General features: G+C 41.8%; 2 protein-coding genes across 5 annotated transcripts in view; one reads left to right on the top strand and one right to left on the bottom strand.

Annotated features, from left to right (window-relative positions):
- The window catches only part of LOC310706715 (endogenous retrovirus group 3 member 1 Env polyprotein-like), an 874531-nt gene that overhangs the window by 431949 nt on the left and 427961 nt on the right, over positions 1–14621 (top strand). The window lies entirely within an intron of this gene.
- BTBD7 (BTB domain containing 7) overlaps positions 1–14621 on the bottom strand; it is a 74249-nt gene that overhangs the window by 37130 nt on the left and 22498 nt on the right. For all 4 annotated transcript variants that reach the window (XR_014525573.1, XM_083501306.1, XM_083501307.1 and 1 more), the window contains 2 exons: positions 9526–9714; positions 2610–3689 (listed from right to left, as the gene is read on the bottom strand). Coding sequence is in view for 3 of the 4 variants with exons in the window: in XM_083501306.1 (XP_083357432.1) it covers positions 2610–3689; positions 9526–9607 (1162 nt within the window). In the remaining variant the exon portion in view is untranslated. The remainder of the gene's footprint in view (positions 1–2609; positions 3690–9525; positions 9715–14621) is intronic.

The following is a 14621-nucleotide window of genomic DNA, read 5'->3' as shown; positions in this document are numbered from 1 at the left end:
TTGAAACTGTTCTTAAGCTGAGATACCACTTTAGCTAATGGGGCCTCCTGCTGCTGCCGTGCCACCGGAGCACAATTTCTGTTCTCATCCTGAAGCAAAGTTCTTAACCCAAGGTACTATTTCTGGGTTAGAGGAGTCTGTAACCTGAAGCGTTTGTAACCTAAAGTGTTTGTAACCCAAGGTACCACTGTACAAAGTGCTTTTCACCACCATCACCACAGAACACCCTCTTTCAAGTAGGATTTGAGTTGTTGCTCACACAGTGGTGCCTCGCAAGACGAAATTAATCCGTTCCGTGAATCTCTTCGTCTAGCAGTTTTTTCGTCTTGCGAAGCAACCCTATTAGTGGCTTAGCGGATTAGTGCTATTAGCGGTTTAGCGGCTATTAAAGGCTTAGCGGCTATTAAAGGCTTAGCGGATTAGCGGCTAAAAGGCTATTAGAGGCTTAAGCGGCTTAGAAAAAGGGGGGGGAAGCGAAAAAAAATCGGAACACTCGCAAGACGTTTTCGTCTTGCAAAGCAAGCCCATAGGGAAAATCGTCTTGCGAAGCAGCTCAAAAACGGAAAACCCTTTCGTCTAGCGAGTTTTCCGTCTTGCGAGGCATTCGTCTTGCGGGGCACCACTGTATTTTGGGTTGAATTCCCGAGCACTGGTCAACTATAACAAGCACATACTTGGAGTATGGCATAATTCCTAATCTGAGTTGTGTATCTAAATCATTACATGACAAGAGTAATATCCAAACATTCTATACAGAGAACCCTATAGTCATGCATGAACATTGTAATCTCTCCAACTAAAATACAGGTTCCCCTCCTACGTCACTCTTGTGCTATAGCAGCAGATCCACTTCTGAAAACATTGTCCAACCTGATGGGGAACCTGTTGTAGCATGATTAAGCCCAAGAACCCTGGAACAGCAATTAACACTGCAATTCACAAGTGCTGTAAAGCAAATATTACCTTCATTTTTTCCCCACTGGCCTATAAAATTTCTTTAAACAGTATACTTTCAACAGGGAAATCCCTCACAAGCTTAAAAAGTTTTCTGATGTTCTAATAAGTTTCTGATGTTCTAATAATTTGGATAATTTGAAAGGGAATCATAACTGACACTGAACCTACATTCCTGAGAATCTCCAGACAAGTTGGTAGATAATATTCAAAAACATGCAAGGATTTCTGAGAAGGGCTCATGTTTTTAAAATAAAAACAAGTCAGTCCTGATCTTACCCAACACCACTTCTTGGGCCCATGTAAAAAGAGGGGGGGAGAAGAGTTTCCAGACTCCTATTTCTTGTTCGAAATAAAGTAATTTAGAAAGAACACGTCAAAAACCATCAAAGGAAGTGCTGTTTCCACACTGACAGAGCATGGTATGTGCAAGCCCTTGCACAAGTAGGGTTTTTTTTAGAGTGCAATCCAATGCACATTTACTTGGAAGCAAATCCACTGTGTTCAGTGCAGCTTACTCCCAAGCACACATATTTAGGGTTTGTTTTGGAGGTAGCGTGTCTCCAAAGAGCTGCTAAATCACATGCTAAGCATGCAGAACTTCCCATGTTTAATCCCTGGTGTCTCTAGATCAGGGGTTGGCAAGGTTTTCCTCGCCTGGGCCGGTTCACTGCAGCAGAGATCCCTCCATGGGCTGGATTGAGTGTGCATGTGAGTGCGCACGCTCGCAACCTCCAGCGTTTGCACTTGCGCAAATGCGATTTCTGGCGCAGCGGAAGCGAGTCCCCACGGTGCGCTGGTATAGCGCAGCGCGCGGAGACTCCCCGAGTAAGTGGCTTGGTTCAGGGGTGGCTCGTGGGCCAGTTAAATGACCCCTTGGGGCTGCTTGGGGCCCATGGGCCTTAGGTTGCTGACCCCTGCTCTAGATAGAGCTGGGAAAACTCTTCCCTGAAACCCTGCAGAGCTGATGCCAGTTAGTGCAGAAAATATAGAGTTAAATGGACCAATAGGCTGATTTGGTACAAGGTAGCTTCTCATCTTCCTTTGGAGGCTGTCGTGTACACATTAGGAATTGTTTAGTTGATTAGCCTTTTTATCAGTTGAAGAGCTCCAGTCAGGAAGCAGGCACCATTAAAACATATTTGTGAAATTACTTTAAAAACCTGGTGCCATCTTGTAAGAGACAGTACCCCTCTCTCTTAAACACATATACAAATTGCTCTTAAGTTGGTGCCTGCTGCGACACATGCATGCATGATCTAAATGCAAATAAATTATCCTTTTTTGATAGAAGTATTGTTTATCTTCAACTTTATACATATTAAGGCTGCTCTCCTATGTACATTTATCTGGGAGCAAATCCCATTAAAGACAGAGCAAATTGCTTCCAAGTAAGAATGAACTTAGTTAATTAATTATACAAGCTTTAATTAAGATTCTTTTAATCAGTTGATAATTCCAATTTTGACAGCTTCACTCACAGAAGTCTAACCTTAAGACATTTTTGCCTAGCTAGCGTGAGATGGCTATAAGCACAGTCTTCAATATGCAGAAACTACAGCCAAGAAAACTCTCTCAACAAGAGACGAACTTAAAATTTGCATTCAGGTTCAAGTAGGGCAACAGGTTCTGAAAGGTATAAAATTACTACATACCTTGCGCAAGCATATTGAACTCCAGGAAGAGAGCAATGTGGTAAAGTTCCATAGCTTCTTCAGCCCTTGTCATGTTTGGCTTTCCTGCTACAAGAGCTTGAACTTCGCTTAAACTCCCCACTGAGGGACTGCTGTGCAAAATGGAGAGGTCCACCAAATCTGTGTACATACAGTTTAAAATCACTCTCACGTATTTTTTTGGTATGATAGATTCATCCAGTATAATCCTTGTTGGAGTCCTTAGCGTTCGATCTGTGATTTCTTCACCGGTCCGTATTCTCCGCTGTAGTAGATGTCGAAAAAACGGGGACCGTGATGAAATTATAGCTTTGTGCGCTCTGAGCTCCTCATCTAAGCAGCTCTGACTTCCACCATAAGCTTCAACCAGTTCAGAGTCAGATGAAAAGCTGAGAACCACATCATAGTAACACATGTAGTCCAACAGCCCTCGCATATCAACATCTAAAGAATTTGGTGTTCCAAATTCTTCACTGAGCTGCATAAGGATGTCAACGTTTTGAAATCTCGAGTCCTCCATTCCAAATTCTCCTGTGTACAAGTAGTGTAACAATGCAGAAAACATGGGCAGGTCTATACCAGCTGTGTTGATATCCATTATAATCTCTGCACCGTACTCCGGTGAAGAAGAAAGTAGGGTCTTAAAAAACGGGCACCTTGCAGCCAAAATTGCACGATGCACAGGGAAGCAAGTCTCTTGAAATATTAGATCTACATCCGTACAGTATTTGAACTCATACAATTCAGCCATGTCTTTCTGCAACGTTCTGGCTTCTGGTCTTGCCAAACTAGCTTGTAGAGAAAGCTCTTTTAAGGCTAATGTTCCTTCATACTCTTCCACTAACGCATTGACATCTCTAACATCCCAGCCTGAGAGTAGCTCACGCATCTGCTTGGCATGATCGGCAGACCGGCTAGACTTTCGGCGCTTAATAAACTTCTTTTTGAGGGTGGCAAGCCCAGAGCTTTTCTTTTTCTTGTCTTGAGGTTTCTCATGGCCATGGTCAAGGCTATACAGTTTGGATTCACAGCCATAGCCTTGATGAGAATAGGAGGATGTTCCTGAAACAGAAAGGAGAACTGTGTGTGGATCTAATACGGAAAACCCTGGAACACATGGTAGTTAAATGTGTGCAACAAGCATGTTCTATGCTTAAGATAATATTTTATTCTCCTGCTAGTTGTGCTCTTTTAAAAGGTGCATTTTACATTTAACTTCCTTAAGTAATGTTTTCTTTTGAAATGTTAATTTTTTGTTAACTTTGCTGCATTAAATGTGCATTCTGTAGCTGACCTCCTTTGTAATGCTTTAGTCTGAAATCTTTAAGACAATATTTTAGTTTCCTGTTAATTATGTTGCTATGAATTTATGTTATATAAAGTGGTACAGAAATGAAATAAACAACAACTGCAAATAGTATTAGTAATAATAATAATAATGCCAGCAGTTATACAATTATACTAAGTGATCTATAGTATTAAGTGACTTACAATAAAAAATTGCCAAAACACAGTAATAAAAACAAAAACCTTCTATAAAAGCACAAAGTAGAGCAAAAAAAGTGGACCAACCAAGTCTACAACCATGGACTCAAAAGCAGTAACACGCACAGGAAAAAATTTACATTGGCAGTCATCAACTTGTCAGACCTACGACCAACACTTAGCCCTAACCTGCAGTACAGAGACACTTTTTAAAACACTGAATGTTCCCATTTCACTCTCATCAGATCCCCCTCCCCTCTTTCAATGTTGTCCTGTCAGAGGGGTACCAACCTATCGGTTAAAGACCAATGCCTTAGACAACAAGGCATCAGCTACGAAAAGGAGAACTGGCCTGAAACTATAATCATTTATCTGGAATATGTGACTAAGTGGAAAAATTTCACTTGCTTTCCTGTGGTTTCACTATTTTTATCTATTTTATGTCTGTTCATTATCCTGTTTCTGAGGACTATCCATGTTTGCTAGTCATATACGGTCTTCTGGAAAGCCAGTACAGTGAGATATCTTACAAAGGATACTTTTTATTTTATTTTAAAGATAACTGCATCCTGCTTGCATCATTTATCACAGAGATAAGTGGCTCCACAGGACATATCATTACTGGGATTGGCCTTGCAGGGCAAATTTGACAGGCAAGCGGGCAATCACATGCCATTATAGTGGTACATAACTGCCAGGTGGGCACCACTGCCCACCTCTCAATATCCCTTGCATGGGATTTCCATGCACCCTGGTTGCCTGGCTCGTGGGAACCTACAACTGCTGCAAAGCTGTTCTGTTGACTGCAAAGGGATTGAAGACAGCTCCTGCAGTCCCATGTGAGCCTCTGGAGCCTGAAAAAGAAGTGTGGGTGGGGCTGTTGGAAAGCCCTTTGCAAAACCACTCTTTGAAGCAGTGCCCCCCCCCTTTTAACATCACCCAAGCAATGCTTAAAAGGAGGGAGACTGCTTCAAAAGGCAAGTTTGCAAAGGCCTTTAAGACAATCCCCACACTTCCACATGAGCCTGCGAAGACTCACACAGGAGCCTTAAGACACTTGGCAGAAGTGGTCTTTGTAGAAGTTCCATGCTTCTCCTTTAAGAGAGCATTGGTGGGGAGAAGAGAAAGAAGCCATGTACAGGCTCCTTTGTCTTCTCGCCTGCCCTCTTGCTTAAATGAGGACACGGGTGATGTAAGCTGATGGGCAGGTGGTTTGAGGAAAATGACTTTGTGGGACAAATTGGACTCCGCGTCAGGTCAAAATATCAGCTTGCAGACCAATTCAGAACCTTCTTCTATGCACATAATCTTCTGGGTAAGAATGTTATGGTAAAGGTAAAGGGACTCCTGACCGTTAAGTCCAGTTGCGGACAACTCAGGAGTCGCGGCGCTCATCTTGCTTTACTGGCCGAGGGAGGTAGCACCTAACAATGTGAAATGTTTGTAGTCCCATGACAGACATAGAAAGTACTTCTTTCTTAAACTGTTTGTAAAGGTAAAGGTAAAGGAACCCTGACCATTAGGCCCAGTTGTGACTGACTCTGGGATTGCGGCACTCATCTCGCTTTATTGGCCGAGGGAGCCGACGTACAGCTTCCGGGTCATGTGGCCAGCATGACTAAGCCACTTCTGGCGAACCAGAGCAGCGCACGGAAACGCCGTTTACCTTCCTGCCGGAGCGGTACTTATTTATCTACTTACACTTTGACATGCTTTCGAACTGCTAGGTTGGCAGGAGCAGGGACCGAGCAACGGGAGCTCACCCCGTCATGGGTATTCGAACCGCTGACCTTCTGATCGGCAAGTCCTAGGCTCTGTGGTTTAACCCACAGCGCTGATGCGTGTTTACGTAACGATATCTATATCTGATTAAATTGATGCCATGCAAAGGTTCCTCATGCAAAGGTTTCATTCAACTTTTATAATGCTTTTCTCTCTCTTGTGCTTTTGCGTAAGTATCATATACTTGGCCCAAATATAACACAGAGTTTTAATCCACTAGCAAACACTACTTTTCTTAGCTGCCACCACCTTACGGTGTCTTGGATAGGCCACAAAACAAAAACAGAAGGCATGAGAAGCAAGGTCTCTGGCCCTGTCTCATCTAACCAAGTTTCTGAGCTCTCTTGCTGATCTGGGCATGAAGCCAAGTGCATAATCAAGCAGTCTTAAGATGACTGTGTTAACAACATAGGTGAAATCTAATACTGATAACTAGTCAGTAAGAACTCTTTAAAATAAATAGATTATATTAGATTGAAGTACATAGGAACAACATAAAAAAAAACTCACTTAGGCAAAATCCTTCCTCTGGTGGATTGGATAATACTACTGAGCAGGAGATATAAGCTTGTAAGTTCCAAAACGTTAATTTTTCTAAACTATTTCAAATATGGAGCAAACCAAAAGGTGCCTGGCTCATGGGATCAAAAAAGAAAGCACCCTCCATCATGATACACTCTGTTTGAAACAAACTGTAGCTGACGTGACAAAATTGTTGCTCCACCTCTACAAAATGAACCAATAATTATTGCTAGGGGGAGGTTATGTGAAACGCCAATCAAGACTAGGCAAGTCAGGGATGACATCATATGCAATCAAGTCTCCATGAAGTTTGTCCTGCAGCAGCTATTACCATTTAAATGGGTGAGTCCAGGACAGAACATGTTTAGAGGATGTCCTGCCAGGTAACAAATTAACATATAACAAATCAACATTTCCACCTGGGAGGTCCAGGAGGATAGGTCAGCTGTGTGACAAAGAGGATTAGACTGTTAGGTTACACTAATCTGCAAGCTTTATGATGGAGGGTGTGCTGAATCTCGGCAACATTACGTTATGTTGCAACAGTTTCATTGTTTCACAGAAGGCATGAAACAAATCTGCTTTGCTTACGTATAAAATCCTACATAGATATGCTTGTTCCATTTTAATTAAGGGCCAAGAAAGCAACTCAACAACAATTCTTACATTTCCATAGAACAATACTTTTGGGACTGTCCTGAAATCCATTTTAAAGATACTCTGCAAGTTCATTATAATTACTTTCAGTACCCTCTTAATATGGATTTGCATTCAGACTCTTCCCTGTTCAATTCCACAAGTTGGTTGTAGCTTTCTAAAGGAAAGCTTGAAAAAGAAGCCCAACCCTGCCTTGTCCCTGTTACACACACCTGGGGCCATTTTACCATGGATCCTAAAAGGCAGTTCAAACAAAAAAGATCTAACATGACTTTCAAAAAATGCTCCAGAGAAAAGTGAACAAAAACCAGGCTTGCTGCAAGTTGGAAATATTCAAGTAGTAATTGAGGCTTCAAGGGAAGCCTCCAAAGGACTTAGGGTTAATTAATACCCAAGATTTACCTTGAGCAAGAACAATCTTGCTATTAAGTCTGATGGGCTAACAATGAGACGTTATTTTAATAGTGTGCTTATTCCAAGTTTGTGCCAGAGGCAAAACCTGACAAAATCATGGAGTTCAAACACCAAACTTGCAGGAAGCCTAGTTTTTAATTCTGAAATCTGCAGTCTCCTACCAGTTTCCAGCCCCACAATGTCGGGGGGTGGAACTCATTTTTGTTAAGTGCGTTCTTCTTATCTGATCTGGCCTTTTATTTTGTGGCAGCCAAGAGAAAAAATTTATCCATGAGAAACTGACTTGCAAAACACTTTGAACTTTAGAACAACTTCCACATGCCACAACTTACACACACAGCTGAGCAAATTGTATTTTAAGGGGTAGCTGATTGCCCAATAAAGCTAAAGTGACCCTTGTTCACTCCTATTACTAATGCACATATACTTTACTTACAGTGGGACTTGGGATTGCGCCAGCCCACCCTGCTGCTTGCTTATGAGCCTAGATGTAACATGCATGTGGAACTTACAACAATAGAATGATATATCTCTAGGATCAAAAATCTGTGGTTGTATCCAATGCCATCCAAGTGATGACACATGTGCAAGGGGAATTTACTGCCCCTAGACAGGAGACTCACAGCAAAATATTTGGATGTGGGGCAGAAGGTTGCTTGTGGGAGAAACTGAAAATCAGGTCAAGGCAGCACCATTAACACACTGTTGAAACTGGTAGAAGGGCAAGATGAAAACTAGAGTCACAGAAGAAACAAGGAACAAGGTAAGAAACAACAACACGGACCCAATTTTGACATAACAATAAGCACTAGATTATTGTTACATGCATAAGCCTTTGTCTCATGCATCCCATCTTCTCCTTTGGCATAGCCTTAAGGAGACTGAGAATTTTTACTTCTGATTTCAATTAGCCACAGTTTAGCATTTCGGCCACATTCTAAACTGTGCTTGGTCTTAACTATGGTTAGTTGGAACAAGATAGCTGCATAACCCATGTCTTGAAGCTGGCGTGTTTCAGCTAACCATACTTAAGAAGGCCAATGGGTTTGTCAGGCTTCAGACATCACAAGTGTGGCTAGTTTAAAAGAGATGTGAAAAATTCCATACTCCTTCCTGCTGCACCTGAGGGGAGGAGCTAGTGAGGGAGTCTAGGCGAGGCTAGGCATGCTCTCTTGACATTGAGACCATTGTCACCTTGTATGGACACTTTTTGATTTTGTCATCCAGGGAGTTTGAATAAGTACTACAATGCATTTAATTCAAGGTAAGTATTCCAAATGTTATAATTACAAAGTACATCCAAAACAGATAAAACACATTTTGCCATGGTAGTTACCAATTATGAACATATTAGACCAGTTCTTTTTCACCTTGGTTGCTTCCAGATTGAGTTCTGGGGCCAAATCAAAGTGCTGTTTTTTACTTATTAAACCTGCATGTATATATGCCTAACATAATCAATGAATGCCCTTTGTCAAATGCCTCTTAATCCTATTTAGAGATTGGCTGCACAAGCAGAGCATCTTAACTACTGTGCCCCCCCATTATAGGATGCTCTCCCTAGCCCTACATTAAAAAAAAATCTGTGTAATACTTTGCACAGCCTTGATGAGGTTTTGATGTTTGATGGTTGAATAACCTTAATTTAGTGCCGAAAAGAATTTTAATCTCTGCTGGTTGGATGCATGTTTTAACCTTATAAGACTGTTATTTTGCTTTTATGTCAGTGGATATGCTTAGAGTTACATTGTGCTGCCCTGGTTGTTGGCTTTTAGTGTTTACTTGAGTCTATTTATGATTTTGTTAAGTCCTTTTATTTGCTCATTGCTCAGAGAACATTGTTACAGAATGACTCATAAATGTAATAAATGGAAATTGTGTGAACCCACAAAGTTCACAGTATCCTAGTATCTTAGATCTATATAACTTGACAAGTCTCTTTCTTTCTTTCTTTCTTTCTTTCTTTCTTTCTTTCTTTCTGATATCACAAGAAAACCTATGCCCTGGAAATTAAAACTTAAAGACAGGAGAAACTTACCTATGAATGTCTGTTGTGCCTGAGAATTTCCCCCTACCCTTGGGGAACACGAATGAGGGTAGTTCGAAGCATTAGCACCCATTTTCTTCAGTCACTCAGGCATTCCACTTGCTGGCTCATCAGCACACAGTTCCATAATCCATTATAAAACTTCAAGACATGGCTCAGGTAGGTTCTTTGCCTCCATTTCTGAACAAAAAAAAGAATAATCATAATCACTGCTGTCTTCCCAAGTACACAGCTGTACTTAATACTGTACTTAATGCAGTAAGAGAACATTCATTATGACAAATGCCTGAGTGAGAAAAACGCATTTAGAATGCAAAAGCAAAATCAGCAGTGCTGCTACAGTTTAAGAGATTGGTAGCCCAATGTTATGCATGTTTGCTCGGAAGTAAATCCCACTGTATTCAGTGGGGAATAGTGCAGCTTTAAAATGTTTAAAATGTTTTCACACATTACATTTAAACCACAGCAGTTTAAATAAATGCAAAATCTGTGGTAGCCAATATGGACATTTTCAAGACAACCCTATTTCCCAGCTCAATGGATGGCCTTATTTCCGTCAGCTTAACCCAACATGGGATTGCCATGCAGGACCTTAAGTACCTTGGAGAAAAGTTGGGTTCTGTGTTCAAAATTAGCCAGGTCCTTTTTGCTACCGGTGTGGGTCCAATTGCAAATACATGGAGTTTTCTGGGTGCCAGGTTAGCGACCACAGTTTAAAAACCTCTGCCTTACTCCATAGTTAATACCATTTCCATTTCCATTTCCACTGTGTGTGTTTCTCCTTCTTGCATACTGGGACAAGTACATTGTTGTAAGAGCAAGCTACAGTCAAGCAGTAGAGACCATAGAATGATGGAATTGTAGCATTGGAAGGGATCACAAGGGTCATTTAATCCAACCACCTGGTGAACAGATATTCTGTTGGGGCAACCACAACCTAGATTCAAGGTGCTGTTTGGCGCCTAGTTTATATACACCCGAGTTTCTAACTGGTTGGGTTATAAAGGCAATAAAGTGCTGTGTATGAGGGACCAGTTCTTACTGCACACTTTCCTTGTGCTGAAAATATGCCATCATCTAATACCAAGTTATCTGTTCAACTCAGGTCCTCCTGCGCCTTTGATGATGCTATCCCAGCTTTAATTGTTGTTTAGATGTACATTTTTATATTCTTAATGATATCTGAGAAAAAATCACTTCCTATAAATGTTTCAGATGTGCAGGTATACTGGTTTTATGCAACTCATGAGCACACAAAAAGTGCCGTTGAAAATCTGTCTGTCTGTCTGTCTATCACCCGCCCTTCACCCAAGGTCCAGGGCAGGTCTCAACATTAAAAGCCATTAAAAACAACTTGCACCCATATAAATAAGATGGGTCCTAAAAATATACACCTTTGGGACAGATACAATGGTACCTCAGGTTACATATGCTTTAGGTTCCATACACTTCAGGTTACAGACTCCGCTAACCCAGAAATAGTACCTCGGGTTAAGAACTTTGCTTCAGGATGAGAACAGAAATCGTGCTCCGGCGGTGTGGCAGCAGCAGCAGCAGCATTAGTTAAAGTGGCACGTCTGGTTAAGAACAGTTTCAGATTAAGAATGGACCTCCGGAACGAATTAAGTACTTAACCCGAGGTACCACTGTATTGGACTACTGTAATCTGCTCTATAGGGGGCAGCAGCTCCTAGGCTTTGATCAAAAGCTGCAACTGGGGCCAAATACTGGGGCCAAGAAGGCTGTTGGGAATCAAGCCTTTATCAGGAGAAACTGGCCACTCTCCAGGCACCCGGCTTGATCTCCTGTTGACCTCCCTGTCTGCATTCCCTGGCAGGATACAGGCTAGGTCGCGATAGGCGATCCTTCTCGGCGTGAGAAGAACACCCCCCCCCTTTCCTGCCCCCCCCCCCCGGGCAGGGGAAAGAGATAGACAGAAACGTATTTACGTGGCTTTATTTCTGTCTTTGCAGCGTTACAAAAATCATGACTGCTCTCTTCAAACTCCAACAGCCGAGAGACAAACTCCTCCTGTACTTCGTGTACAGCTCATATTACACTCTGAGCTAATTCCGGTGCCCTCTGCACTGTGAATTGACTGTCCCTCTGTTTCCCACGGAACAGTCCCAACATTCCCATTATGTTTTGCTTTCAAGCTAGCAGTAGCTCGCGGCTGCATTGCTTCAATATCGTAACAGGTACCACTGTATTGGACTACTGTAATCTGCTCTATAAGGGGCAGCAGCTCCTAGGCTTTGATCAAAAGCTGCAACTGGGGCCAAATACTGGGGCCAAGAAGGCTGTTAGTACAGTATACCCTTGGTTCGAATCCGCATGACGAGGTGAGCTCCTATTGCTCTGTCCCATTGCTCTGCTAGCTTCTGCCAACATAGTTCAAAAGCACACCGGTGCAAGTAGATAAATAGGTACCACTGCAGTGGGAAGATAAAACGTGTTTCCATGTGCTCTGGCACTCATCACGGTGCCCCATTGCGCCGGAAGCGGTTTAGTCATGCTGGTCAAATGACCCAGAGAGCTGTCTGTGGACAAACACTGGCTCCCTTGGCCTAAAGTGAGATGAGCGCTGCACCCCATAGTCCAGGGGTCCTTTACCTTTTTTACCTTTACCCTTTTCTGATTGGCAGTTTGCACTGGTTGCCAATTTGCTTGTGAACCAAGTTTACAGTTCTGGTATTGACTTATAAAGCTCAAAATAACTTAAGACCCCATTATCTAAGGCAATGCATTATCCCACCTGAACCTGCCAAGCCACTCATATCTTCAGAGGAACTCCTCCTGGAAGTGCCTCAGCCTGCTCTACTTGACCAGGCATCAAGCAGGAAAAGGGCTCTCTCTGCAGCAGTGCCTACATTATAGAACAGTCTCCCCAGAGGGACCAGACAGGCACCTCGGTAACATATTTCTGATGGCAATTAAAAACACTTTTGTTCACCTAGGAATTTGTGGATTGGGAATTGCTGGCTCTATTTATTGCGCTTGTGCAACTTATTTGGTATATTCTGTTTTGTTTTAACCTAACATTGTTGATCAACCTGTATGCTGCTTCGGTAAACCACATGAAAAGCAGTACAGAAGTATTTTCAGAAATAAAATAAAGAGTAGAGATGCATGTGGTTGTAAGTCAATGTAACTGAGTTGTGATATGTAAACCTACAAGATGAGATGTGCTGCATGTAGGATCTTGTATGTGAAGCAATGGAGGCACTCCCTTCCCTGTAGCGCTTTTGAGTCTAACAAAAAACTGGGTGTGTGAGAGTGAGTAAAATAGCAGACAGATCTTGAGATACTGTGCTGCTCTGGCCACATGACCCCAGTAACCAAGCCATGCACATGGGCAAGTGGGAACTCTCTTTGACAAAGGGTCACCACTTTTTGTTGGGTCCTGTCTGCAAAGAAAGACAGTTACAGACATATACTCAGGTTCAATTAAAATGGACCATGGTCAGCAATGCTGTGAAGGGGACAAGATCAAATAGACTTGTTCCAGAAAAACATGTTTTACCTTTCTCAAATTGCAACATACCATACTGCAACATAAGCTGTGCATTATGCCTCCACAACCACAGGGGCCAATCTTTTTTCTTATCTGTGGGGTACATTTGGCTGAAATGAAACCATTCCTTTTACAAATTAACAGTTCTGCATGAATCTCAAGGGAAATTTCTATAAGATCATGATTCGCTGGAACTTGACCCAACTAGCACGAGCAAAAAACACCCAGCAATAAGCAACCGGTGTTGGAAATGTAAAACTTTCACATGATTGGGAATGCGCAATAATTAAAATATTTGGGGAGCCTGCACTAACAGAAATAAAGAACATCCTTTGTCAGAGCTCCACAGAGACCCTTTTGCAACAGTATCCGGATACTGCAAAAGACTAATTTCCAAAGACAACCAAGAAACAGTAACATCAGCAAAGATGGAAAGTGGAAAAATTCCCTACGCTGTCAATAAATTCCTGGCTCTCCAGAGTTTAGGGAATGGGTTATATGTCTAAGCTTGTAAACTTAAAAGTAAGAGAAGGAAGGCAGATAGAAGACAACTTCTTTGTATTTTATTGGAATAACGAAGGGCAAGAACAAACAAATGCATATACAGTAAATTGTTAGGAGACATTTTGAAACATGAAACTTTGCTTTTATAGCAGATTTTCATTTACTCTTTCACTCTAAATGTCTGACAAGAGTGCAATACAAAATATATTAACATATATACCTCAATTTTCACAACTGATACTTATCAGTTATAAATAGGGTCAGTTCAGTATCTAATACATTAAATTATTTAACATTAAGTACAGTATTGTCTCATGTACAGATAATTTATATAATACTATTTTATGAATATACTTTTTCTTTGATCTTTTTGAATAACAAATAAAAACATACTTCTTTGCTAAGGCAGATTTAGAACTGAGTCCTGGCATTGTGCAATTTTCATTTTTATGGCTCCACCATGAGGGTTTGCTTCTGATGAAACACCACAAACAGACAGGAAGTAATAATATTGGAAGCTGCCTTATATCAGGACAGTCTATTTGTCCACCTAGCCGAGTATTCTCTACTCTGACTGACAGCAACTCTCCAGGGTCTCAAGAGGAGGTCTTTCCGATCAGCTGATACTTTTAACTGCAGATGCCAAGGTCTGAAGTTGAGACCTTGTGCAGGCACAGCGTGTGTTGCACCACTGAGCTATTTCACACACTTAACTAATACCCTCTTTTCAGCATGAGCCATAAAGTACCTTATTTTTTTTCTTTCACTTGTCATTTAAAAACCCTAAAATCCAGCGGCAGGTCACATCTGTTTACAGGATGTCTCATCTTGCCCCTGTTCCTGTACTGCTTATGCCAACTACCATAGTTATTTCTATGGCTACTGCATCTGCAGGAAACCTCATGACCAGGAGCTCCGATGTAGCCAGACCAGCTATTTAGAGCTGTGTACACATTCGGGCCTAAGAACTCTCTTCAGGCTCAGAGGGCAATGGAGGTACATAACAACGGCTGCTGAGGCTAGCATGCAGTACAAAAGCTCTGACATGGCTAGTGTGAGTATAAATACT

Source organism: Podarcis liolepis, assembly GCF_965112155.1.
Source record: "Podarcis liolepis genome assembly, chromosome: 1".
Classification (NCBI taxonomy): domain Eukaryota; kingdom Metazoa; phylum Chordata; class Lepidosauria; order Squamata; family Lacertidae; genus Podarcis; species Podarcis liolepis.
The sequence above is the reverse complement of the archived record's forward strand: the minus strand, read 5'-3'. Positions and strand labels throughout refer to the sequence as shown.